Raw genomic sequence first — 27158 nt, 5'->3', positions numbered from 1 at the left:
TTCGATTAAACTTTACAAAGTAGGCTTAAGGCCGGTTTAAATCACACCCAATTTTTCTTCATGTAGGCCTACGGGGTCCTGTGTTAACGTGTTTCATGATGAAAATCAGCCAAATCTGCTTTCTTTTTAGCATAGGAGCACGTCAGACTTGGGTTAATGGGACTTACGACGTTTTACATTTTGTTAATGGGAAAAGGGGGGTGTCTTGGGGTGCATCTATCTGATAAGTGGTTAGGATATCTTGAATAATAATATGGACAAACAAGTAGTATTACGCGTCAATTCAAATATTTTCAAATGCTCAGTGTATAAATACATAAACCCGAATAAAGTGATTTTGTAAACAAAAAAGGGCAAAACAAGTTTTAAATGAGTTTCAATTTGAAGATTTTGAAACAAAAATATATAGGCCTATACATTAAAAATATATTATATAAAACTAAACTTTTAATATACACAAATTGTTTCCCACAGAACGCAACGCCAAAGTGAGAATTACTTGTTTTGCGCTTACGTCCTTACGTTGCGTCATAGTGAGAAACCAAGACTATATTCCTAATCCCGGCTTGGAACTCTTTAAACCGTGAAGAAATTACACATAAAAAATATATATATCATTGTTTTCATGGTGTATGCACAAATAAAAATAGTATGCTTGCGATACATCCATCACATCATTCGATGTTTCTGTGAATTGAAATTTATCATTTTAGGTCTATTTTACGTCTGTATCCAACGAAGAGCTGTTGGCAACCATGATGTGACGCCCGCGCTCAAAAACTGACAAAAATAATTAAGGTCACTTTAGTACACGCGCGTCTACTTTATGTCTCCCGTTAAGTCACTGAATGTTATGAAATAGCAAATAAGGAGAATCCCTATTATGATGAGAACACCTTTGGGGACCAACGAAGTGTTCCCTTCAATTCATACAATATGGGTGTCCTCTAAAAAGGGTTAACTGTTATGGACTTGCTGTTGAGTGCCCACTTCAAAGGGAACTAGGAGGCCTACAGTAGTATGCACCTGTATACATTATAACAGTAACAATAAATGAATCGCTTACCTGCTGCCCGAGGTGTGTTATTTTAACTTCAGTCTATCGCAAACTAAATCATCTAAGAAATCATCTATTATTTTCTTCAATATTATCACATGTAATTAATAATAGCGCCACCAAGGATTTTGTAAGTAAAGCAATTTCCTCAAAAGTAGTTCATAAGGAGTCATTAACAAGTAGATCACGTGAAGCGGAGAAAATAATTGAATCTGCAACCTAAAAAGTGAGCTCATTTTGAAGCTTATGAAATCAGAGACAGATCATCAACAAATAGATCATCAAATGAGAAAAAGAAACATCTTCTATATCTAAGGTAAACTTCGTTTCGCGAAGATCATAGCAGACAACCCTTCATTCAACGATAAAATTTATTACGTAACTAAAATCAACGGTGAAAAATGTTATGTTAGAAGGTAAAGAAACTCTTTAAAGAAATATCAATGAAACAGCAATACGCATAAACAACCTGGTTTCAACAACAAAAACATTATTATCATTTCAAAAAACCGAATTAGCGTTTCATAGCAATGTTTTACTACATAAGAATACAATCCAGTACAAGTAAAACTGATTATACGGTGTGAACTTGTACACCAAGAAGGAGATACATGCGTACAAACGAACGAATTTATCAGCATTTGAACGCGCACGTCTGTAAAATTCTTTTACACGCGCGGTAAATTAAATTCATCAGAATGTGAACGCGCGCGTCTTTTAAATGTTGTCCTTGACAGTGAAAGCAATATCAACAATCCACCATCGCTAAATAATGGAGGCATATTTTACGGGCGCATAGAAATTAAAAACGATTTTTTGAACGCGAGAATGACAGTAGCAACCCTATACCTTTGTTCCATTCATTCTTTCCCAACATGCCAGAAAATGATGTTGTATGCTTATTCTTAAGTCTCTGTGTAGTATCAAAATAATTGTCTCAGCCAATATGGAATGAGGAATGTTGCAGCGCCCATGTGGCGGCTCTATATTGCTCTGTGCATAACAACTTCGTATCTGTTTGCAGATGGTTTTTTTCATCAAATAAGTTTTACTGGATGCTGGAATAGCAAATTGAGCACCATATATTCACAAATTTCTTATGTGGAAATAATCGTATCTTGGAGTAAATCGCAGTTGTTTTTCTTGTTGTTTCCTGAAGTTCAGCTAGGCCCTGCTTGTGCCTTTATTGTTTTAATTCAAACTCATCACTGCCCAAGAACAATGGTCTACTAGCATCAGTGGGAAGCTAGCCCTGTACTTTCAATCTGACTGTGCATATTGTTATGTAAATGACCTTGTACACCTCATGCTTGAAGATCTGCTGTTGTCATGCTAATTAGCTATAGCTCTGAGTTTCTTCATGGTTTACAGGGCTGTGTAACCAACAACAATAACAGTTGTGAACTTCTTGAAGAATCTTGCTTAATTATACAATCTTTTAAGTTGAACTCCAGTAGCTGTAGTATCCACCTATTACCAAGGAGGCCAAAAAGAAAAACCAGGCGTGGTACAAGAGCTGGGCGTGACAAACACACTAAAAACAATCTATCATTTCTGGACTTATCATCAAACTCTCTCTTATCTAAAAACAATATTAAATTTTGCAGTATTAATACAAGATCCGTTCGGAACAAAACAACAGAATTTGTGGATTTCGTTATCGAACATAATCTGGATGTTGTTGCCCTTTCGGAAACGTGGCTTAAACCAGAAGACACATCAGTTATAGGAAAGGATTACGGTCGAAGCGGCCGCCAACCAAAGCGGCCGCTAGTTCAATAACGGTAATTTGTATGGAACGCCGTGTGCGCTTTGATTGTCGTTGTTGTGTCATTTTTGATTGTCATTGTTTCGATCGTCAGGTTTTCTTTTCCTCGGACGTAAATAACAACTTACATTATTAATATTATGTAATATATTCTCTTTTTTGACAGATTGAATGTGATACCTTCTTTTAAACGAAATGGCGAATCGATGATTACTTACTTTAACTGTTCTAAATGATATATATGTTTAATAAAGTCAATAAAAAACATTGTGGTGTTTTTATTGTATAATATATAATATGCCAATTATTAAGAATAATATATATATTTTTTTCAATAAAATATATCAAATCAAAATATATATATTTGTTATTGTATATTAATATATTAGTAAAGTAACTACTGTTAGTAGTACGTGTTCGCAAACATAATTTAATTACAATAACATGATGACATCAATTTATTTATTTAATATCCTAAATTGTTTTATACCTTCAGATATATAAATATTGATCAATTTAAAATTAGTTTTAAATACCTGTACTAAAATAAGACGCAAGTGCCTGTACGGTACGGTAATTAATTACGTGAATTTCTGCCAATAACTCGACTGGCGGCCGGCCAGGAATAGTGCTGTAGAAGGTCGCGTTTTCGTCTTCACGTTGCTTCATTGAAAACACAAACAATGTATTACAATGGAATAACACTTAAATGTATAACACACCCTATTACTAATAATAAAAACCAAAATTCGATAGTACAGTGTAAACGAGATATAAATATTCGACAATACCGTACGTAACTTATTATTGCAATACTGTATAAAGATTCGATGTAAATGAGATATAAAGATTCGGCAATACCGTACGTAAATTATTAATGCAATACTGTAAAGATTCGATGTAAATGAGATATAAATATTCGGCAATACCGTACGTAAATTATTAATGCAATACTGTAAAGATTCGATGTAAATGAGATATAAATATTCGGCAATACCGTACGTAAATTATTAATGCAATACTGTATAAAGATTCGATGTAAATGAGATATAAAGATTCGGCAATACCGTACATGAATTATTAATGCAATACTGTATAAAGATTTGATGTAAATTAGATATAAATATTCGGCAATACCGTACGTAAATTATTATTGCAATACTGTATAAAGATTCGATGTAAATGAGATATAAAGATTCGGCAATACCGTACATGAATTATTAATGCAATACTGTATAAAGATTTGATGTAAATGAGATATAAAGATTCGGCAATACCGTACGTAAATTATTATTGCAATACTGTATAAAGATTTGATGTAAATGAGATATAAAGATTCGGCAATACCGTACATGAATTATTAATGCAGTACTGTATAAAGATTCGATAGTATGTAAATGAGATATAATTCGGCAATACCGTACGTAAATTATTATTGCAATACTGTAAAAAGATTCTATGAGATACAAGGATTCAGCAATACCGTACGTAAATTATTAATGCAATACTGTATAAAGATTCGATAGTATGTAAATGAGATATAAATATTCGCCAATACCGTACGTAAATTATTAATGCAATACTGTATAAAGATTCGATAGGAGAGTGCTCAAGAAACGTCGGGTCAAGAGGATAAAATAAACAAATAAATAAATAGTACGTAATAAATGAGACATAGAGGTCCAATAGTATGTAGATTATGATGCAAACGTAAATTATTAATGATTCGATAATATATAATGTAAATATATTTAGTTAGTTATTAATATTAAAATACAAATAAAATATACATTGATTTATCCGCAGGCAAACTTAATTATTATAGAAATATAAAGATTCGATAGTACATGATTTGGCTTATATTTATTGGTTTGACCATACACACAGCTGTAACTCAACTCGCCATAGGCCATGGCGTTGACAACGACCATCAAAGATTAAAGCGCACATGGCGTTCCATACAAATGACGATATTAAACTGGCGGCCGCTTTGGTTGGCGGCCGCTTCGACCATACTCCATAGGAAATATTAAACCCAACGGATACTCTCTCAAACATGCTCCCCGTGCTGGTACTAAAAGAGGTGGTGGAGTTGCACTTCTTTACAAGGAAAGCATAGCGGTTAAATGTTATGACACGGGATTATTACCAAAATCATTTGAACTGCTAAATGTGGAAATAGTCAGCAATGCATCCTCAGTTTTCCTCGTAGCAGTATATCGTCCTCAAAGCAAATCAACGGGTTGCAGTCTAAATGTTTTCACTGAAGAATTCTCAACTTTGGTTGATCACTATGTATTGAAGCCGGCTCCCATACTATTCGTTGGAGACTTTAACATCCATGTGGATATGCCAAATGATGCAGATGCAATTCATTTTCGGAATCTACTTGTAGCAAGCAGTCTTCAACAGCATGTGTCTACACCTACACACCGACATGGTCATACATTAGACTTGCTGATCACTCGTTCATCTGATCCTCCTGTTTTCTCAAACCTTAATGTCATTGATGGTATATCAGATCACTATGCAATCACATGTAATCTCCTTTATTAAGAAGCCACCCGTAATCACTAAATCCATCGAAACTCGTCATTGGAATGCTATAAATTTTGAGACATTATGTAAAGATATCACACAGTCTGATCTCGGAACTTCGCTCTCAAATCTTGATTTATCAAGTAAAGTACGACTATATGTCACCACTTTGAGTGAACTTCTTGACAAACACGCACCACCGAAAAAGAGAACAGTAAAGGTCCGACCAAACACTAGTTGGTATAACAGTGACATCTATGCTGAGAAAAGAACAAAGCGTAAGCTTGAAAAGAAATGGAGAATCTCTCATCTGGAAATAGATCGTCAAGCTTACATTGCACAGAAGAGGAATGTAAATTCCATGGTAAAAAAGGCAAAGGCCAACTACTACATTGGCTTGTGTGAAGAACATGCAGCAGATCAGAAAGGACTTTTTAAAATTGTTAACCAACTCCTTCATCATCGCCAGGTATCACCTCTCCCAGATAGTCTTTCTGACTTAGATCTTGCGAACAGTTTCTGTCAGTTTTTCACAGACAAGATCAAGATCATCAGAGACGACTTCAAGATTGATGACATGTCATTTAATGAGCCTGTGACAGCTGTTCATCAGCATCTCACAACATTTACACCAGCATCTCAAGATGAGATCCGCAACATTCTGATGAAATCACCAACAAAATCATGCAGGTTAGATCAAGTTCCTACTTCTATACTGAAGAAGTGTATAGACGCAGTCGTTCCAATAATAACGGAAATCATTAACCATTCTCTTAATACCGGCATAGTGCCAGATGAACTGAAAATTGCTCACGTTCGTCCTTTAATAAAAAAGCAAAACTTGGATCATAACACGCTCAAAAATTACCGCCCGGTGTCGAATCTTTCTTTTCTTGGAAAGACTCTGGAGCGTGTAGTGACATCACGCATTACTCCATATCTTCAAAAGCATAATTTAAATGAGAATTACCAGTCGGCATATCGTGCATGTCATAGCACGGAGAGTTCCCTTTTAAAGGTACAGAATGATTTGTTACAAGGAATGAATGATGGGAAAATAACGCTATTGGTGTTGTTGGATTTGTCAGCAGCGTTTGATACAGTTGATCACCAAAGACTGATAACCCGTCTGAGAAATCGCATTGGCATAAATGGTGTTGCTCTTAACTGGTTCCAGTCATATCTTACAGGAAGACGTCAGCTAGTCTGTATCAATGATGCATTCTCAGATGAAGCTTGCCTGGAATATGGTGTACCACAGGGGTCAGTAATTGGGCCTGGCCATTTTTCCATTTATACGCTTCCCCTTGGTGACATTATTCGCAAACACAGTCTATATTTCCATTTCTATGCAGATGATACACAGATTTATGTGTCAGTAAATCCAGTGCAAAGGGATGTTGCTGCAGCAATCAGTAAGATGGAAGCCTGTATAGAAGATGTTCGCAATTGGATGACAACAAATTACCTAAAGTTGAATGATGGAAAGACAGAGTTTATTATCGTCGGGTCTAAATGTAACATCTCCAAAATCAACATCACACATATCAGAATCGGAAACTCTAACATCGCTCCCTCATCGGTGGTCCGGAATCTGGGAATCATGCTGGATAGTAATCTCACTATGGAAGCACAAATAACAACTGTATCCAAAGCAGCATGCATATCGATTAGGAACCTTGGTCGTATTCGCGGTAATCTTAACAAGAAAACAGCTGAATTGATTGTACACTCATTTGTCACTTCTAAAATTGACATTGGTAATGCCTTGTTGTTTGGCATACCAAAATCTCAAATACAACGTTTGCAGCGCTTGCAAAATATGGCAGCTAGAATTGTAACTTATACAAAATCAAACGCTCACATAACTCCTGTCCTGATGGATTTGCATTGGTTGCCTGTTCAACAACGTATTAAGTACAAACTTGCGTTGTTTGTATTCAAGATCCTAAATGACAGTGCTCCTGCTTATTTATCTGACCTTGTGGATCGTTACGAATCATCCCGCAGAGGCCTACGATCATTGTCACAAAACCTTCTTCAAGAGCGTAGAGCGAAAAATCAGTGGGGTCAGAGATCTTTTTACGTTGCGGCCGCAAGTGTATGGAACAGCTTACCAGCAACAGTTAAATGCTCAACTAGTCTAAACAGTTTCAAGACCAACCTAAAGACGTCGCTATTCGCTGATGTTCTCGCACGTTGTTAATGCACAAAGCGCCATGAGCGCCACATGGGTGGAGGATACCGGCGCTATATAAGTTTTCATTTATCATTATCAATATGCCGTGTTTGTGGTTTATGATAAAACAGTATCGGAAAAAAATTAACCGAAGTTGTTATAATACCGATGACGCAATTTGCGTGATTTAAATAAAATATGAGCGATGTTTTTGAGCATCGATTTATTAAAGGGTAGCTTCGAGTTTAGTTTCTATACTATTTACCTGTATTACGAAATATAAATATTTTCAACAAAAAAAAACAACTGAGCTTGAAATTAATGTTGCAAAGTGGTTATATTTTTATAATAACAATAGCAATTTTAAACACGAGGATTTAAGATGAACATTTATTCTGGACCAAAAACAATTATATTCTCAGTCTCAGCATCACATCCACGTCGGTGTAATAAACAAACTTGTATAGTATAGATACATTAGAACATAACACAGTAGGACCATGGAGAAATAACTTATTTCTCCATGGTAGGACTGAAGCTCTGTCCACACTCTCAAACTTGATGTGACAACATGTGACCATATATGGACATGATGATGTCATATCAATACCATACTTGGGCATATATCTGCCATATATATCACTTTTTTTGTCAAACGAGTTTGATAGTGTAGACATAGGTTTAATCGACTTTGTTTGTATGGTGTAATACGCCATGGTTTATTCATTAATTTGTTCTTTTCTCTACGTGTTGCTTTAAGGCTAAAATGGACTCGCCGACTTTTCAATCTCGCAGACGTTGTAAATAAAAACATCTATATATTATTTAAGCCTTTCCTTGCTCGATGCTTAAATTCAAAGTAAAAATAAAGACATTATCCGCGACTAAAACCATCTTTAATTCTTTGTTTACGCAAAACGGACAAAATCACTTCATCCAGCTCGGCATTCATTAAACCAGGTTTACAATTTGGCGATTGTTATTATGTTTCTCTTGGTAGTTGGTCTTTGAATGAGAATACAAGTTACTTTTCTCCACTTGTTTACCTCAAAGGGCTAATCTAATCACGATCTGCTAGAATTTATGTAGTCGCAAATTTATTTTTCGGCACGTAGCTCTGACATAAAATTAAACATTGATTTTATGTAGAAGTTCATTTAATCAGAGTTCATTACAATTGAAATTTATTCCCTTATATGACGGATAATTGGCTAGAGGATTAATTTGTGTAACATATACAGGCATATTGCTGGCTTATGCTTTAAAATCATTATTCATTTTATTTTTTTCCATTCATTTAATTTATTTCAAATAGGCCTATCGTCATCGCAGCCAAAGCTAAATTACAAGGATATTTACATATTCTAAATATTATTATTGATATTATTTATTTAGAAGCGAGATAAGGTATATGGGACTGCAATTTTTCTATATCTTTCAACGTGAAACCATACTACAGTAGAAGGCCCACCATTTCAACACCCCTAATAACACACTTTCTCGTGCAATAAATAAATGGCAATATGTTTTAACATTATAGCCAAATCTAATTTAAAGGACACTCCTATTAAGGGGACAATTTCTCATGAAAGAAATGAAAGGTAATATGTTTTAACATTTTAGCCAAATCCTATTTAAAGGACACTCCTATTAAGGGGACACTGTGGCCTGAAGGTGTTACTATATGTAGATTGGTAAACCATATACAACCAATGTAATCATGCCGGAATTCAATATTATTTGGAACAAACAGATATTACAGTACCGTAATACTATAAAATAAGTGTACAAAGTACAAACAAACAAAAAACAATTACCTTTGTTAAAATATAAAATATTAATGCGACAAACACATTTATCATTCGCGAAAATAATCATATTTTATAATATAAAATACCTACGAAAAACATACATTTAACATTCGCGAAAATAATGCCTTTTCGATATAAAATGCCCAGACATATATTGTAATATTTCATAATAAAGACACATGGAAAACATACATTTAACAACCTGTTTATATTCAAAATCATAAAATTACAACATTTTCTTCCGGTAGATTTTTAATATCTCATTCCAAGCAAAATTCGATTACCATGCGAACATAAAATATGCACAGATAACGATATTGGTAAAAACCATTAACTCACTCTTATTTATTTAGATTTTTAATTATGCACAATTATAATTAGCATAATCAGCAAAATTATAATTAGCAAAATTATAATTAGCATAATCAGCAAAATTATAACTAGCAAATAATATTTTTAATCGACAAAAAAAATACCTTAAGCATCAAATTGTCTTAATTTTCTACTTAATTTCAAAGCAAAAACAAAAATTAAGGCAAAAATAAATACAGTATAATTATTAGCTGTTTATACTTTAGATTTATATTATGCAAAACTATAATTGTATTATTAGCATAATCATCAAAATTTGAATAAGCAAAGAAAAACACGATTTTACACCGAAAAGAAACACAATACAAAATCAGAAAGCACCGAATTGTCATGTCTTTGTTTTTTTTCATCTAGATTTCTGTTACAAATATTTGATTTATGTACAATTAACCCGATATTATATTTCAAATTCATGCCTGTACCTGAGCTTTAAAAGAATTTAGAATTTAAAGAAACCAGTCATTAAATTTAGACAATTCATAATTAAAAGTATTAAATAAAATGTCAACATTAGAAGATAAATAAAATAGTAGTATCGTCGGCGAAGTGTATCACTTAAACTTCTCACTGACATTAGTCAGGTCATTAACGTAAAAATAAAATTGGGGGGAGGAGACACCCACAAGTGATATCCTCGGTCGATGATTTAAATGATTGGATAGAGACAAATTGTTTCTGCCATCCAACTAACTCAAGAAGCAAATGCTTAAAGGAGTGCCTTTAATAACATAATTTTTGCATTTTCTTATTTAAAATAGAATGGTTAAATTAATTACATCAAACAAATTTCTCTATCAAATAATTATTTGATATATACACCAATATAGATGAGCTTTCACGCTAATATTGCTCTATGTTCAATAGAAGTATTATTATTAAGAAGACAGCATGAGCAGTTGAGTGACCTTTGCAAATCATATTGATGATATTAATTCAGAATATTTAACTTAGCTGTCAAATAATCATAAAGTTGGGAATGCATAATTTAGTAGAGGAAGGAAATTTGTCTATAATTTTTAAAGGATTTGGTATATCTTTTGCCATTTTTAAATAAGCAAACACCATTCATTCAAATTTTCCAGAAGGGACTACGTAATAGGTAAAGAGTTTCTGGGAACAACTTCACCAAGAGTGGGTCGACATATTATTTGAATCTTCAATCGGGCCGGCATTAATGAGAGCAAGAAATAATACCGGCCCAAGTACTACATTTAGTAAAAGAACTGGATGCCGGCAAAAATGGTTTTCATAATACTGATAAAGCTGCAGATGTAATGATAGGAATAGAGACCTCACCCGAGCTCAATTAGAGTAATATTTTTAGTAATATAATAATCAACACAATCGAACGGCATCATAAAATTAATAGCACTTAGATAATAACATAATTATTTTTATCCAGATCCTAAATAACAATAGAGATCATTATACTTCATTGTATACAGTAATTGTACATTTAAATTAAAGAAAAGACAAACATTCAGACAGAACTTGAAAGAACTCTACTAAAACCAGTAAGTAATAATAATGATAATATTTGAAATTAAATTTTTTTTTATTTTATATAATATAAATTTTTAAAATACCTCGTAACATTCGTAATGATCTTCTTATTGTATGATACTTTGAACCCTAAGTTTACCTAAATGTAAATTGGATTAAATGCTATTTAACACTTTAATTACTTGAATACTGCCATATAGCCAATAACTGCTCGAGGTAGAAAACCATCGTGAGGTAATTTCCCGATTGATCGTAATCAAAACGGTACTGGGTTTGGTCTACTAGCGTTCCTGCTCCCAACTCATCATCCATTCATAGAAGCCTTGATGAAGTAAGCCTACCTGGTGGTGGCCATAGAACGGTCCCGAGATAACGACTATACTTTGGCTTTAGTCGATAGAAGATTGAATAAATTGTTAGAGATAGAGTATACGATGTTATGATTATGTGTAGATATGTGATTTGTTCTTTTTATTCAAATGATGTTATGTATTTAATAAATGTGTTATATCAATTAATTAAATTATCGTAGATTGCATATTATGCGATAAATATTATTTAATAAATTTTTGATATATTATTATTATTATTATATTAATAAAAAGATATTTGTTAGTATAAATTTAAAAATATAGATATAAGGAAGAAAAGCAGATTATGGAGCGGCTGTACCAGAATACACAACACTAAGTATTGTAAAGTTAATATATTAACAATTTAGCCGATCTTGTCAAAGGTCAAGCGCCTTCAGCCTGCCAATGGAACTGCAGGTTAGTATATTCAATCTATATTTACATTTAAAAACACATTAAGTATACAAAGAATTAACCTTTTTTAAGGCCTTATACACACTTAGTACTTTGCAGTGAAAATAATCTATGGACACATATAGGGTTTCATTTGCATTTATCACATTTAAAGGATAATAAAAATAATGTTAGAATTATGACTGATTAAACACAGCTAAATGATAAGGAAATTGACTGCTGGGAAAGAACTTCAGACATGTACTGTACCTAAGCAGCGGTGGCGTCAGGGTCTAAAGTCAGGGCTAAAGTCACAAGACACAGCAGCGTTCTAGCATAATTTGAGGATGTCTTTCCATCAAATTTAGCTTAAAGAAATAAGACAAACATTAAAAGAAAAGCTTCTAAACATCTGAAAAGTAGAACAAAACAATTCTAATAATGGTATTGACGTGAACCTCATGAAAAAATAATTCTAAGCCTTTGTGAAATAGCCCCATAATTTCACTAGTTATGTCATAATTAGACCACAACATTTAAAAGTTTAAACAACAAATAATAATCATTCGATACTTTTTGATTATCAATTGATGTCGCGTCTCAAATATAATGTAAAGCCCAAAGGTGATCACCTTGAATGCAAAGTACTCTGTAAACTGTCTATGAAGTACATTTTTTGTATGGCCCTCCCACTTCGCAATTCCTTCTTACAGGCCTGAAACGAATCTAACTATATTTAAATGTGCAAATGCACTCGCAGTACAACAACTTATCCTATCAATAGATCATGTTAACATTATTAAACTGCATTTACTGCAGTTACTACATTTACTGATTTTAGTTTATTTTAATGTAGTAGGCATTTATGAGGCAGTCAGTGCTGCAACAGTATATGTATGATTAATATCCAAACAAGCATTCTAAATAATTGCACAAACAGGTTCGTAGAGTGAACAAAATATAATTACTACCAGTAACTACAGAATTGAAGCATGGCATCACAAAATCGGCGTAGTGTAAACAAATTTTAAGATGTTTATATATTTATAAACTATGTTTAATAAGCTTTAAAATGAGGCGTTGTTTATTAAAATTGGTTTATTAAATCACTTCATGTATATTTATTCATAAAAAGAAATCAATAATACTATTGCAATAATTGATAAAAATAATATATAAATTTGTATAAATAGTTAAAAAAAAACTAACACATTAATGAAAACATACGAGTCACTATTTATAGCTTAGGAAATCTTCATTTTGAGAAAATCAACAATAAAGTAGCGACTACGATTAGCTCGGCCTGGCCTAGCCCACCAATCAACGCGGCAAAACTTTTTGTCAAAACTCACTATTAACGGCTAACTAGTCGAAAATATATCACTGTGTGGTACATTATATTATATTTTTTGTTATTTAAAAAAAACATATGGATAAAAATAACGATTAAATTCCTTACTAAATGTTGCAACGTTCAACGCATTCATTACCTGTTCTAATTCAATAGGATTTATAGTCAGTGGTCCCTAAACAAGGAGCCAATGATATTCAAAATCCGGCTCTATGGCTTTGTATATTCATGCCAAATCCCAGCTCAATACTACAACGAATAAGGGAGGAGTAGTACTTTATAAATCGCACTTTTTACTCAATAGTGTCCAGATGGAGGAGGAGAAAATGAGCAAGTCCTAGACTCGGGTACCCAGAGTGAAAATCATAGTGTGTGTATATACTCTAGTACAGTATCATATAACTTTGGCTTTCTTCATTATTAAAATGCATTGCTTTTAAAGTATAATAACTCTGACAAAACAAAAATAAAATAAAGAATATATGATATATAAGAATAGTTAATAACAAAAGATTAAAAACAAAATTAATACTATTTATAAATTTGTGTTTATTTTCCCTTTTATATCAAATATCTTTTATTTTATTTGTAATAGAAAGAAAAACAAATATTTAAAAATGAATTTTAATTTAAAGATGTATGAAGTAAACTAAAGATGATTTAAAATTTTGTTTGTTTAGGTGATTCTTTGACATCACGCCACAATGGTCAACAATTTTCAACGTATGATAGAGACAATGATAAGAGAAGCGGTAGCGGGATCGGTTCTAACTGTGCTGAGTATAACAAAGGTGCTTGGTGGTACAATAGTTGTCATCATTCAAACCTGAATGGGCTTTACCTTACACCAGGTACAGAGGGTTTGACAGGCACCAGCTGGTGGAATTTCCATAGTAGGTACCACAGTCTCAAGAAGACAGTGATGATGGTTAAAAGAGCGTCATAAAAGAATGTTCATGATTCAAACCTGAATGGGCTTTGTCTTACACCAGGTACAGCTGATTACAATGGCATCAACTGGGATCGCTATTTTGATCTTTTAAGACAACAGTGATGATGGTGGTTAAAAGAGCCCCATAAGAGAATGTTCATGATTCATACCTGAATGGGCTTTATCTTACACCAGGTACAGCTGATTACAATGGCATCAACTGGGATCGCTATTTTGATCTTTTAAGACAACAGTGATGATGGTTAAAAGAGCCCCATAAGAGAATGTTCATGATTCATACCTGAATGGGCTTGTCTGACAGCAGGTACAGCTCATTACAATGGCATCAACTGAGATCACTATTTTGATCTTTTAAGACAACAGTGATGATGGTTATAAGACCACCATAACAAATCAGAATCTGTAATTATTTAATAATTTAGATTCTTCTTTGTTTCTTTTAAATTATCATTTTGCTTTATCATTGAATAATTGTTTTATTATAATAATTCAAATGTTATAACATATTAATCAAATATATTGCCATATCAACTGTGATTTGTTTAAAATTTATTAAACGGAATTTTTCATTTTGTATTTTAAATTATATAATAGTAACAATTAATGTTTTATTATTAATCATTTTTAAATATTATACCAAATAATCATAATAAGTCATTCTGTAAAAACGATATTAATTGTATTATTTAAAACTATGCTAATACAATAGTAACATTATTATTATTGTTTTTAATTAATAAAATCAAATTGATATCTAATCATAAATCAGTATTTCCTATATTTTAATTAATAATAATTGGTAATTTTTAATCTAATTTTAGGAGTATTTTCAATGGATATTTGCTGAAGTTTTTAAATTGAATCTTATTTTGAAATGATTAAAAATTAAATAAAAACTTACAATGAATGTATATTATATATCTTATTATATTGGTTATGATCAAGGAAATTAGTAACATAAAGAAACACAAGATGAATGCTAATGTATTTTCCAAGGTAAAGTGAAAGTATTAAACATTAAAGAGCAAATAAACTACTACAAAATTCAACTTTGAATTTATTAACGTCAAAAAATCACTTTCAGCAAAAAACAAAACTTTGATCAATTCTTTTTGTATGAATTTAACTTATGAATCTGCTTGTACTTTGTTTTGTTACTGTACACATATGGGGTATCAAAATGACCATAATGGTACAGGAAAGGTTCTAGACTATATTTGAACATCATCCGCCATCTTGAATACAAGTTATGGGTCAAAATTCCCAACCTTTTTTCCACTTTTTGTGTTTTTCTGTTCGTTATACAAATTTCTGTTTCTGCACGTAACCATACATATGGGTATCAAAATGACTGCAATTGTACTGTGAAGGTTTTAAACTACATTTAACAAATTCCCAAAGTCAGAAGGGGGAGGGGGGAGTTGCGGTAAAAGGAATGGTGGGGATTTTTGCTTGGGCTAAGGGTAGTAGGCTATCAATTTGAATTGAATTTTAAGTATCTCTGGGAAAGGGGTTGGGAGTTTGGTGTGGGAGTTTGGGGTGGGTCGTAGGCCTATCAACATGGCTGAAACTCTACTGGAAATGTTTTAAACTATATTTTAAAACTGCCACTGAGGGGTTATGGGTTGGGAGTGATATACTGTATGGCTCAATATAATTGATACTAGAAACGTCTCAAACCTAGTGGGGCGGAGATACTGGCGTTTTGGGGCTAATGAAAGACAACATGATTGGGATTGAACTGTTCTAGGAGTTAGGGTTTGTTGATTGTGGCTGGGATAGGGAGAGGAGAAAGAAGCCTTGGGCAGAGGTATTTCAGCTGTATCATATGTAGCTGTATTGATATTTTAATCATTAGCCAATACGACACCTATTCATTTACACAGTTTGCAAAGTATCTAAACCATAGGCCTATCATAGTTGTGCATCATCCTCTTGGCCTCTCATTAGTCATAGTCATATATACTTTATTGTCCATTTAAAAAACAGAAATGTGATTTGAAAACTGGCAAAATACAAAAATATAAAATACAATTTACAAGAACACACACAAAAAGTTAAGAGGCTAAACATTGTTAAAATTAGATAAAAATTATCGGTTACATTTTACCTTTGTACTCTGGAGTTATATAAGTGTATAGCATTAGGTACAAACGAGCACCTAAACCGTTTTGTTTTGGTATTAAGTGCACGTAGTCTTATGCCAGAATTCATGAGAGCAAATTGTTTGTGAAGAGGATGTGTTTCATCATCAATGATACTTTTTACTTTTTTTAACACATTTTCTTTATACAAGGATTCAACATCAGGTAAGTGCTCTCCTACTAGTCTAATTGCTCTATTTCCTATTCGATTAAGTTTAATTTTATCTTTTTGCATTGTATTACCATAAAAACAAACATTACAAAAAAGTATTACACTGAGAATTACAGAGTTATAAAACAATTTAAGTATAGTTTTGTCAATTTGTAGGTACTTCATTTTTCTTAAAATAAACATCCTTTGGTTGGCTTTGCATGTGGCTTTATTTACATTATTTATCCAATTTAGCTTATTGTCAATTATACAACCCAGATATTTGTACTCATTTACTACTTCAATCTCATTTTCATTTATAATCAGAGGTTCTAAGGGTTCTTTAATTTTCCTAAAATCAATTTGCATTTCTTTTGTTTTCTTTATGTTTAGTTTCAGGTTGTTATTGCAGCACCAGTGATAAAAATCACATCCTAGTTGTCTATAGCTTGTTTCATCATTGCCAGTAATGTATCCAGTGATGACTGTGTCATCTGCATATTTTACTATACAACATTCATTTGAATTGGCTCTGAAACTGCTGGTGAACAGTGAAAACAACATTGGGGAGATAACAGACCCTTGTGGCGTGCCAATGCTAACAGTTCTTTTATCAGATAAAATACCGTTTAGTTTAACATACTGGAACCTTTTTGTTAAGAAATTATATATCCATGAAGTCAATTATGAAGCTAAAGTTGTTTTTCCCCCAAATTAAAAATTGTACTGGGAAGGATTTTTTTTTTTTTAAACCCTAAGTGAGGGATGTGATTGAAAAGGGTTGGAGGTTGGTGAATACAGGGAGATACTGGCCTCCGGGTTATGAGACATATCAAATTAGTTGGAATTGTACTGAGACAGGTATAATTGCTAGTATAATAAAAGTACATACCAATTGAAAAGTAGTATATAAGTTAATAATTTACCATTCACGGCAATTATGCATCTTGAAAATTGTGATACACCATTATGATTCTTGACTTGAAAGCAGTGTTAGATATTGTTGCTTGAGAGATGTCCAGCTACATTTTGCCGTGATTTCATTCAGTGTACTTCTGTCATAGTTACGTACAATATTTGGTGTTCTGCAGAATCGTCGTAGATGTTTAAATAACTGTTGTTCTGTATTGTATAAACAGTCTTCTAAAAGAGATTGTAAGAGTAATTCGGTATAGGACAATACTCCTTTATAATGTAACGGAAATTGGTACAGCCCAAATCCTTTATTTTCTACCTATTGTTATAATGTAGCAAGCCAAATAAGACTAAAAGTTCTGATTGGCTATTTTACTGCATATAAGTTAACTACATGCTTAATTGTGGTAAACAACTTATCCAGAAACCTCTACCACTCTTCGTTTTGATTTTGAGTGAGCGAGACATAAATTTACTTTGGACCATCCATCCCGTTGTTCTTGTATCTTTGTTAATCAATACTGTAGTTGGCAAGTTTATAAATAAAAGAGTCATAAAGGCTCATGAGAATATAATCTACTAACTTTCCTCATTTATCTATCTATTTACATTGTATGTGAAGCCGACGGAATATCACTGTCGTCGAACCTAACGCTACCTGTCATAATCACATAGTCCTTATTTATCTAGCAATAATTACTTAGTGAGTGTTAGACCTAGACGGAATGAGAGAACCTGGGAACCTGATAGGCTAGCCAAGCGAGATTACACTTCCTATCTGTCCATAAAATAAACTAGGGTGTGGGACTCTTCCGGTGGTCCGTTTATTAGAAGGAGCATACTCCTTCCAATAAGCCGAGTATATCACCTTTTAATTCTATAATGAATAACTAGGCTAGCCAGGCTCTAGGCCTAACGAATGAGATTGCTACCAGGCTAGAAAGGGACCCGAGAAATGTACGTAGTACACAGTAGAGACAGGCGGAAGAAAAACGTTACAATATGTTTAAATTCATGTTATTTAATAGCGTCACCATATAATACTATATAATGTAATAAAGATTGAAAGAGGTAATTCGATAAAGAACAATACTCCTTTAATGTTTACATTTGATGTCATATAATAGCATCACCATAAAATATAATAAAATAGATTCCAAGAGTGAAGGTAATTCAATATTGGAATATTTAATTACTTATTTCAGTGCTGCCATGTAATTTGTGTATGAAAATGGAGATAAATACTATGGCAATACATACTAGGCAAAATTATGATTTGGCTTAAAATTATGAGAAACCCAAAATAAAACACAAAATTATGATGGACTAATCATCGACCCACAATCCACGAAAATCCCTTGTTCTGGATTTCCATTTTATTTCTTGATTACAATTTGTCAAAACACAATCACAGTGTGATGGTCTTTCTGAATGTCATTCTGTACACTAGGAAGTGTAGACGATGGTTCTCGGAATGATAATGTTCTCCTTATACGTTTTCTGTCGGTTACCATTATTGAAAATGCTTGACATTCGTAAAACTAAACTACTTTGTTTCACAATGTTTTAGATGATTAATAACATTTTAAAGTATAGTTTTTATTGTTTGGTAGGGCCCTTTGGGGAGGCGGAGGTCATTTGAGGGAGGTGCTTATTCGAGGGATATATGTTAAATTTTTTAGTTTTAATAATATGGTAACATTTATAATCAAATGAAATCCTCTAATACAGTAGATATGAAAAGTGGTAAAAAAGAATAACAAATGTGGGGGGGGGGGGTTATTATTCAAAGTGATGTTTTATTGGAGAGGCGTTTATTCAAATGAATACCATCCTAATAATTATTAATACATTATTTAATTTAATCATCTTTTGAAACTGCCGTAACAGAGTGGGCCCAAGAAAGAAGACATTACGGCTTGCAACATGGGCAGACATCTCGGTCCTAACGGGACACAGGAAGATAGCCTACAGTTATTCCTGCAAGCTTCCTCAATAAAACTCAGCTATCGGGATTTCACTCGAAAATGTCTTATCATCAAAATCTCCCTGTGTAATTTTATAATACTATTCCCCACAATATATTCTGATTCTTTATGAAGTATATTTAATTTGATCTTTATTAATTTGCAGTATAATTTAACTACTGTACCTTCACACACGCGTGGTATGTTTTAAAATAAACAAAAAACTGAAATGGCTATGACTAATGGCCAACTTAAGCTGCTCTCCTACTATCTGATTTTTTTTTCGTCTTCCAAAGGGACACTGTATTGATTGATGGAAAGTGCCTGTTTCCAGTCACCTTTAGGGTCAAATCTATTATTTTAACTGCTCCCTTGTGTTTAAAAGAGAGAAAATATTTGAAACCAGGTTGTTGTAAGGTGAACTTATCTTAAACCCGGAAATTACTTTGACGGGGAAGACATTACACGGACCAGGCTACTTTAGCGTTACGCTTGGCATCCACTGAATCAGTGGATGACCTATCCCCTCAACATGTCAATTGTGGTATAAGTTGACAGGAATAATACTCTGTGGTGTAATAAAAATGCCAGTGTGTTTATTTAAGACTGCAAGTGTTAAGAATAACTTGCTGTCCATTTTCAACTTCCTCTTACCAATGACCAATAGCAAACAGGCACTGCTTGTCAATCAGGTCCTCACTGACTGGGTATTAACCAATCAATTTACTATTAGATAGGTCACTGATTTTATAAAATAGTTTGTGGGAAATTTGATTTCTGACCTTGTACAGGAATAAATACTTTAGTGGTTGTTTATAATAATAATCTAAATATTTCTCAATGCTGCTTTATGCAAAGCAATTTAACTAGAACTACAGACACATTAAATAAATACTTTTAAACATGAACAATAGTTTTGTTAGGGAATTGGGATGGCCGTGTGATATTCAATTTATTAAATTTAATGGGAAAGTATATATCTTTCACATTTTTGGGAACAAAATGGATTGATAGTCAATCATGAGTACTTCCGAACAGTGCTATAAATGTATCACGAAAGCATATTAGTGTTTCATGTTTTATTCCCCTGTTGTTGGCTGGTTAGGTGGACATCTTGTAGACAATGTACAGCAGCAACAAACATACATAATTGATACAAATAAACACAATTTAAATTTGATAACTCTACGCGATTTTATACGAGATAAATGCGTAGACTCGGTCATCAATGACCGTCTACTTGATAATATAAACGACGAGCCCGTGGAAGAAAATGTAGCCTACAACAGAACTATTAGAAAGAATTAATCGCAAAAGGGTTAGGCCTAAGCCAGATATACCACGGAGTTCAAATATCCCCCGCCATTCCTCTTGATGGATTGAGGCGGCAGGCATCAAAGCGATTTTAAAATTGAATGGAAGCGCATCGAAAATAAATAAAAGATCTTTCTCGGAAGATTCATTGTGGAGGAAAATCTGACTTGCTGCATGCGTTTGCATGGTAGGTAGAAATCAACGTGCCGATAAAAATAAAATAATTAACAAATTCTTATCAGATAGATCTACGTAAACGTGTGAAGTAGGACTAAAGAGGTCTTATTTACAGTATATCAGTAGGCCTAATATATATTCGTATAAAATATCCTAATTTCCACAACTCAGGATTATGTCCATAATGATATCAATAATAAGAATCTGTTATAGGCCTATGCGTAATTTTTTTTAATTAAGCCACTAATTTTTCATTATCATACATTAAATTCAATTATACCATACACAATTCAGTGATTATTTTACAATTATTTTCTCATTTTCCCAATTGTCTTTTCTCTTACAGGTAATAATGTGGTACGTGCTTCATGATTGATGGTAAAATTTATTTATACCTGTAACAATAGATTATGGCAAGGCGTTTCGGACCGGACGGAGTAGGCCTACTCCTTTAAAGTTGTCATCGGAGGAGAAGATTAGGTGGAAGAAATGCTTTCCATGGACTGCACCAGAAGTAATTTCTTATGTAATAACGTTAGATCATGAATAATTAAAAATTGAATGAACCCACATAAGAAAAAAAAAGTTAAATGAAACTTTGATGGGTTATACTGTAGATGCAAAAAAGGATAATCTGTTGGAAATAAATTTTGTAAACATTTAAAGATCAAAAAAATCAATGTTAAAGGATGAGGAAAATATAATGTTAACAGTAAAAAGTTAGTAAGTAATTAGTATAACAGAGAATATGCATTGTTTAAATGAAAATATGTTTGCATAGATAAATCCAAAGAAAAATAAAATGGGACAAACCCATGGGATGGATTTAGTAAACATAAACGTATTATAATTGTATGAAATAAATATGCATGTAGATGAAAAAAAACAACTATGTAAGAAAAAATAAGCTTTGTTAATGAAAATGTGTAATAGATAATAATTATGTATAAAAAGAGGAAACTATGTAATCAATGTGGTTAAATGATAATGTATGTATAAACAAAATGATATATGGAAATAGTTTTTTTAAAGAAAATAAGTTAAAAAAAAGTGGAATGAATCCACATAAGAGAAGAAAGTAAAAAAGTTAAATGAAAATTTAAGAAGTTATAGTGCAAAAAAAGGATAATCTGCTGGAAATAAAAGTTTTGTAAACATTAAAGAACAAAAATATTAATATTAATGTTAAAGGATGAGAACAATATCATGTTAACAGTAAACATTTAGTAAGTAATGAGTATAACAGAGAATATGCATAAATTGTAGCTTTGTTTTCTTTTATTTATTATTAGTTTATGTATATATATATTTTTTTTTTTTCGTATTCGTATTTAATGTTATATTTCGTGGTGGGTCAAACTTACTGACTGACTTATTATGACTCTCTCCCCACATGATTACTTCATTGCATTTATTATCCTGTATGTATGTTATTATATTGAGGAAATAAAATTAAATTGAAAATGAAATTATATTTATTTGCAATTATCACGTATTTTGTTCTATTTTGCATTGTATAAAATTGTTATAAAACGTTTCTGGGTACAACACTTGTAAAAAAAAATTGTTTTGTACAAAAACATTGACTGGGTACAAAAACGGTGGCAGGGTATAAAAACAGTGGCAGGGTACACAAACAGCGACAGGGTACAAAAACGGTGGCAGGGTACAAAATCGATGGCAGCTGGGTACAAAAACAGTAGCAGGGTACAAAAACAGTAGCAGGGTACAACAACAGTAGCAGGGTACAAAAACAGTAGCAGGGTACAAAAACAGTGGCAGGGTACAAAAACGGTGACAGGGTACAAAATAGATGGCAGCTGGGTACAAAAACAGTAACAGGGTACAAAAACAGTGGCAGCGTACAAAAACGGTGGCAGGGTACAAAAACGATGGCAGATGGGTACAAAAATAGTGGCAGGGTACAAAAATAGTGGAAGGGTACAAAAACGGTGGCAGGGTACAAAAACGGTGGCAGGGTACAAAAACGACGGCAGCTGGGTACAAAAAAAGTGGCAGGGTACAAAAACAGTGGCAGGGTACAAAAACAGTGGCAGGGTACAACATCGATGGCAGTTGGGTACAAAAAAATGAGCAGGGTACAAAAACAGTGGAGGGTACAAAAACGGTGGCAGGGTACAAAAACGGTGGCAGGGTACAAAAACGATGGCAGAGTACAAAAACGATGGCAGCTGGGTACAAAAACAGTGGCAGGGTACAAAAACGGTGGCAGGGTACAAAAACGGTGGCAGTGTACAAAAACAGCGTCACTAATTTTATACAATAGTTCGCGGGAAATCTGATTGCTGACCTTATACAGGAATAAATACTTAGTGGTTGTGATATTCCATTAATTATTTAATTTAATGGGAAAGTATATCTTTCACAAAATGACTTAAAATATCTTTGTATGTCAGGCAGTGTTTAAAAGGCTGGAAGGCCCTGGTGGAAGGGTACAAACGGTGGCAGGGTACAAAAACGATGGCAGCTGGGTACAAAAAAAGTGGCAGGGTACAAAAACAGTGGCAGGGTACAACATTGATGGCAGTTGGGTACAAAAAATGAGCAGGGTACAAAAACAGTGGAGGGTACAAAAACGGTGGCAGGGTATAAAAACGATAGCAGCTCGGTACAAAAACAGTGGCAGGGTACAAAAACGGTGGCAGGATACAAAAACGGTGGCAGGGTACAAAAACGGTGGCAGGGTACAAAAACGGTGGCAGGGTACAAAAACGGTGGCAGGGTACAAAAACGATGGCAGGGTACAAAAACGATGGCAGCTGGGTACAAAAACAGTCGCAGGGTACATAAACAGTGGCAGGGTACAAAAACGGTGGCAGGGTACAAAAAAGTGGCAGGGTACAAAAACGGTGGCAGTACAAAATCGATGGCAGCTGGGTACAAAAACGGTGGCAGGGTACAAAAACGATGGCAGATGGGTACAAAAACAGTGGCAAGGTACAAAAATAGTGGCAGGGTACAAAAACGGTGACATGGTACAAAAACAGTATCAGGGTACAAAAACAGAGACAGGGTATGACAAGCAGTGGTCTATGGTACAAAAACGTGTGTTGTATACAAAGTGTCTGGGAAAAAAGACGATGACAGTGGTACAAAAACGGTGGCAGGGATACAAAAACGGTGGCAGGATAAAAAAACTGTGGCAGGGTACAAAAACAGTCGCAGGGTACAAAAACGGTGGCAGGGTATAAAAACAGTGGCAGGGTACAAAAACAGTGGCAGGGTACAAACACGATGGCAGCTGGGTACAAAAACTGGGGCATGGTACAAAAACAGTAGCAGGGTACAAAAACGGTGGCAGGGTACAAAAAAGTGGCAGGGTACAAAAACGGTGGCAGTACAAAATCGATGGCAGCTGGGTACAAAAACGGTGGCAGGGTACAAAAACGATGGCAGATGGGTACAAAAACAGTGGCAAGGTACAAAAATAGTGGCAGGGTACAAAAACGGTGACATGGTACAAAAACGGTATCAGGGTACAAAAACAGAGACAGGGTATGACAAGCAGTGGTCTATGGTACAAAAACTTGTGTTGTATACAAAGTGTCTGGGAAAAAAGACGATGACAGTGGTACAAAAACGGTGGCAGGGATACAAAAACGGTGGCAGGATAAAAAAACGGTGGCAGGGTACAAAAACAGTCGCAGGGTACAAAAACGGTGGCAGGGTATAAAAACAGTGGCAGGGTACAAAAACAGTGGCAGGGTACAAACACGATGGCAGCTGGGTACAAAAACTGGGGCATGGTACAAAAACAGTAGCAGGGTACAAAAACGGTGGCAGGGTACAAAAACAGTAGCAGGGAACAAAAACGGTGTCAGGGTACAAAACAGTGATCTAGGATACAAAAACTTGTGTTGTATACAAAGTTTCTGGAAAAAAATAAGATTGCAGGGATACAAAAACTGTGGCAGGGATACAAAACAGTGGCAGGTTACACAAAATTGTGTTGTACTAAAACAGTGGCAGGGTAAAAAACATACACACTTATTTGTAGCATTTTACGAAAAAAAGTATCAGAGTATTCATCAACAGAGCTAAACAAATGAAGGAAAGGGTCAGAACATGTGACTCTGGCAGATAACAGATAACATTACTTTTCAAGAGTGATAAGAAAAAAGGAAACATATTATATTCAATTTGTTAACCTAAATATATCTTTCATTTTTAATTTAAGATAATTATTTACATGATGATAAAACTTTTGAATGTGTATTAATTTAAATTGGTTATCATCACTTGGCGTTTATTTTTGTTTATATGTTTATTTTAGGGTTCTTTCATAGGTCAATCATTTTTTTCCATTAAAACTTAAAAATTGGCTATTTGTAGTTTATTGTATTAATCTTTATGGTTTATTTTACATCATTTATATCTTAATGTATATTGCATTATTGTTCTTATCTTTGATTAAATATTAATATTATGTACTGTAGTAGGCCTATACACATTTTTAAAAATGCTCAACAAAGTCTCAAACCACATAAAATCTAAAAGTTGAAACTGAATATTTAATGGCCCATGAGAATTCTAGGTAGCCTGCGCAAAGGTCATCGAGGCCAAACTTAAGAGAACGGACTCAAGCTCTTCCATGCGAATCATCTCAGGTTAGACCAACCTCCAGTGGGCAGGACTTGTAGTTAGAACTTGTGGCTCAAATGACACTCCAGGGCAATAAAATCACAATAACTTACAAAGCACTGACAGTAATTGCTTGTCAAAACCAAATTGCCTAACCGTAACGCTAACGTAGCCTGGTCCGCGTAATGATTGAAATTGAGAGGAAAATCTAATGTTGAAATCATAAATGTTGTTAAAAAACCCTTTATAATATCTTCCTAAGATAAAAATATGGAACAATAGCGTCGGCGTGAACACTATAGTCCAGGAGTATTAGACAAAAAAAGGGCCAAAGGTAGAAATAAATATGCTAAAGCTGAATTTTTCAGGATAGGTCCCCAATGTTGTCTGGAACAACATACTAAAAGTCCCCGGGTTTCCCTCTTGTGCTTCAACCTGATTGGGCCATTTTTCAAAATGGCGGCCATCTTAACATTATTTACCATATTTTGACAACCAGTAGATGTAAGTAAACAATTTTGGTGTCAAAATACTCAGAAGACCAATATTTATATTCACTGTAATGGAGAAGTTTTAAAAAAAACGACTGGAAATGCCTGTTTTGACCTTTGACCATACATTTGGATTATCTCAATATCTCATCAACGACTGGCCGTAGAGAGTTCAAAATTGTCCCAAATTATTCAGATTGCCCAACTTTCTATTCACTCTAATGAAAGAAAAATACTAAATTCTTTTAGAAACCTTCTATTCTGACCTTTGAACTATTGACCTAAGCATATTTTTAATTTTATAGACATCTTGGTGATCGATAGGAATACATAAGCGAAATTGGTGTCAAAATACTCAGAAGACCCATATTTATATTCATTATAATGGAAAAGTTTTTTAAAAAATGACAGGAAATGCATGTTTTGAACTTTGACCCTAAATTTGGATTATCTCAATATCTCATCAACGACTGGCCGTAGATACTTCAAAGTTTTCCCAAATTATTCGGAATTCCCAACTTTCTATTTACTTTAATGAAAGAAAAATACCAAAAACCTTTAGAAACCTTCTATTTTGACCTTTGAACTATTGACGTAGGCATATTTATTTTTATAGACATCTTGGTGATCGATAGGATACGAAATTGGTTTCAAAATTTATAACTTTGATCCTAAATTTGGGTTATATCAATACCGCATCAACTGCTGGCCTAAATTAAGCAGTGTGCCCAACTCTCTATTCACTGTAGTTAAAGAAAAATACTAAAAGCCTTTAGAAACCACCTATTTTGCCATTTGAACTATTGATCTGGCCAATACAATATTTTATATCATAATTATATAGAAATCTTGGTGATCGATAGGAATACATAAGCGAATTTGTTGTCAAAATATTCCAAAACCTTTGACTTTAATCACTACATTATAATTTAATAATTTAAGTCCCAAATAGCATGATGGACATATCATACCATTCATCATGCCATGAGATGTAAAATTTATCTGAAACAGCCTAGAAAAAATGTCCGATGGACGAATAATAATATTCATCAATATAGATATGAGGCCATAATTTCAGGTATCAAAGGGTCACAATGTGTCATTTGACAAATCACCTAAA

General features: G+C 33.5%; 1 protein-coding gene across 1 annotated transcript in view; it reads right to left on the bottom strand.

Annotated features, from left to right (window-relative positions):
- Window positions 1-17539: 17539 nt before the first annotated feature.
- LOC140041172 (tRNA-queuosine alpha-mannosyltransferase-like) overlaps window positions 17540-27158 on the bottom strand; it is a 46231-nt gene continuing 36612 nt past the window's right edge. Inside the window, exon 7 of the mRNA XM_072087597.1 lies at window positions 17540-17715. Within this exon, the coding sequence (XP_071943698.1) occupies window positions 17540-17715 (176 nt within the window). The remainder of the gene's footprint in view (window positions 17716-27158) is intronic.

This window comes from Antedon mediterranea, chromosome 1, assembly GCF_964355755.1.
Source record: "Antedon mediterranea chromosome 1, ecAntMedi1.1, whole genome shotgun sequence".
NCBI classification, from domain to species: Eukaryota; Metazoa; Echinodermata; class Crinoidea; order Comatulida; family Antedonidae; genus Antedon; species Antedon mediterranea.
The sequence above is the reverse complement of the archived record's forward strand: the minus strand, read 5'-3'. Positions and strand labels throughout refer to the sequence as shown.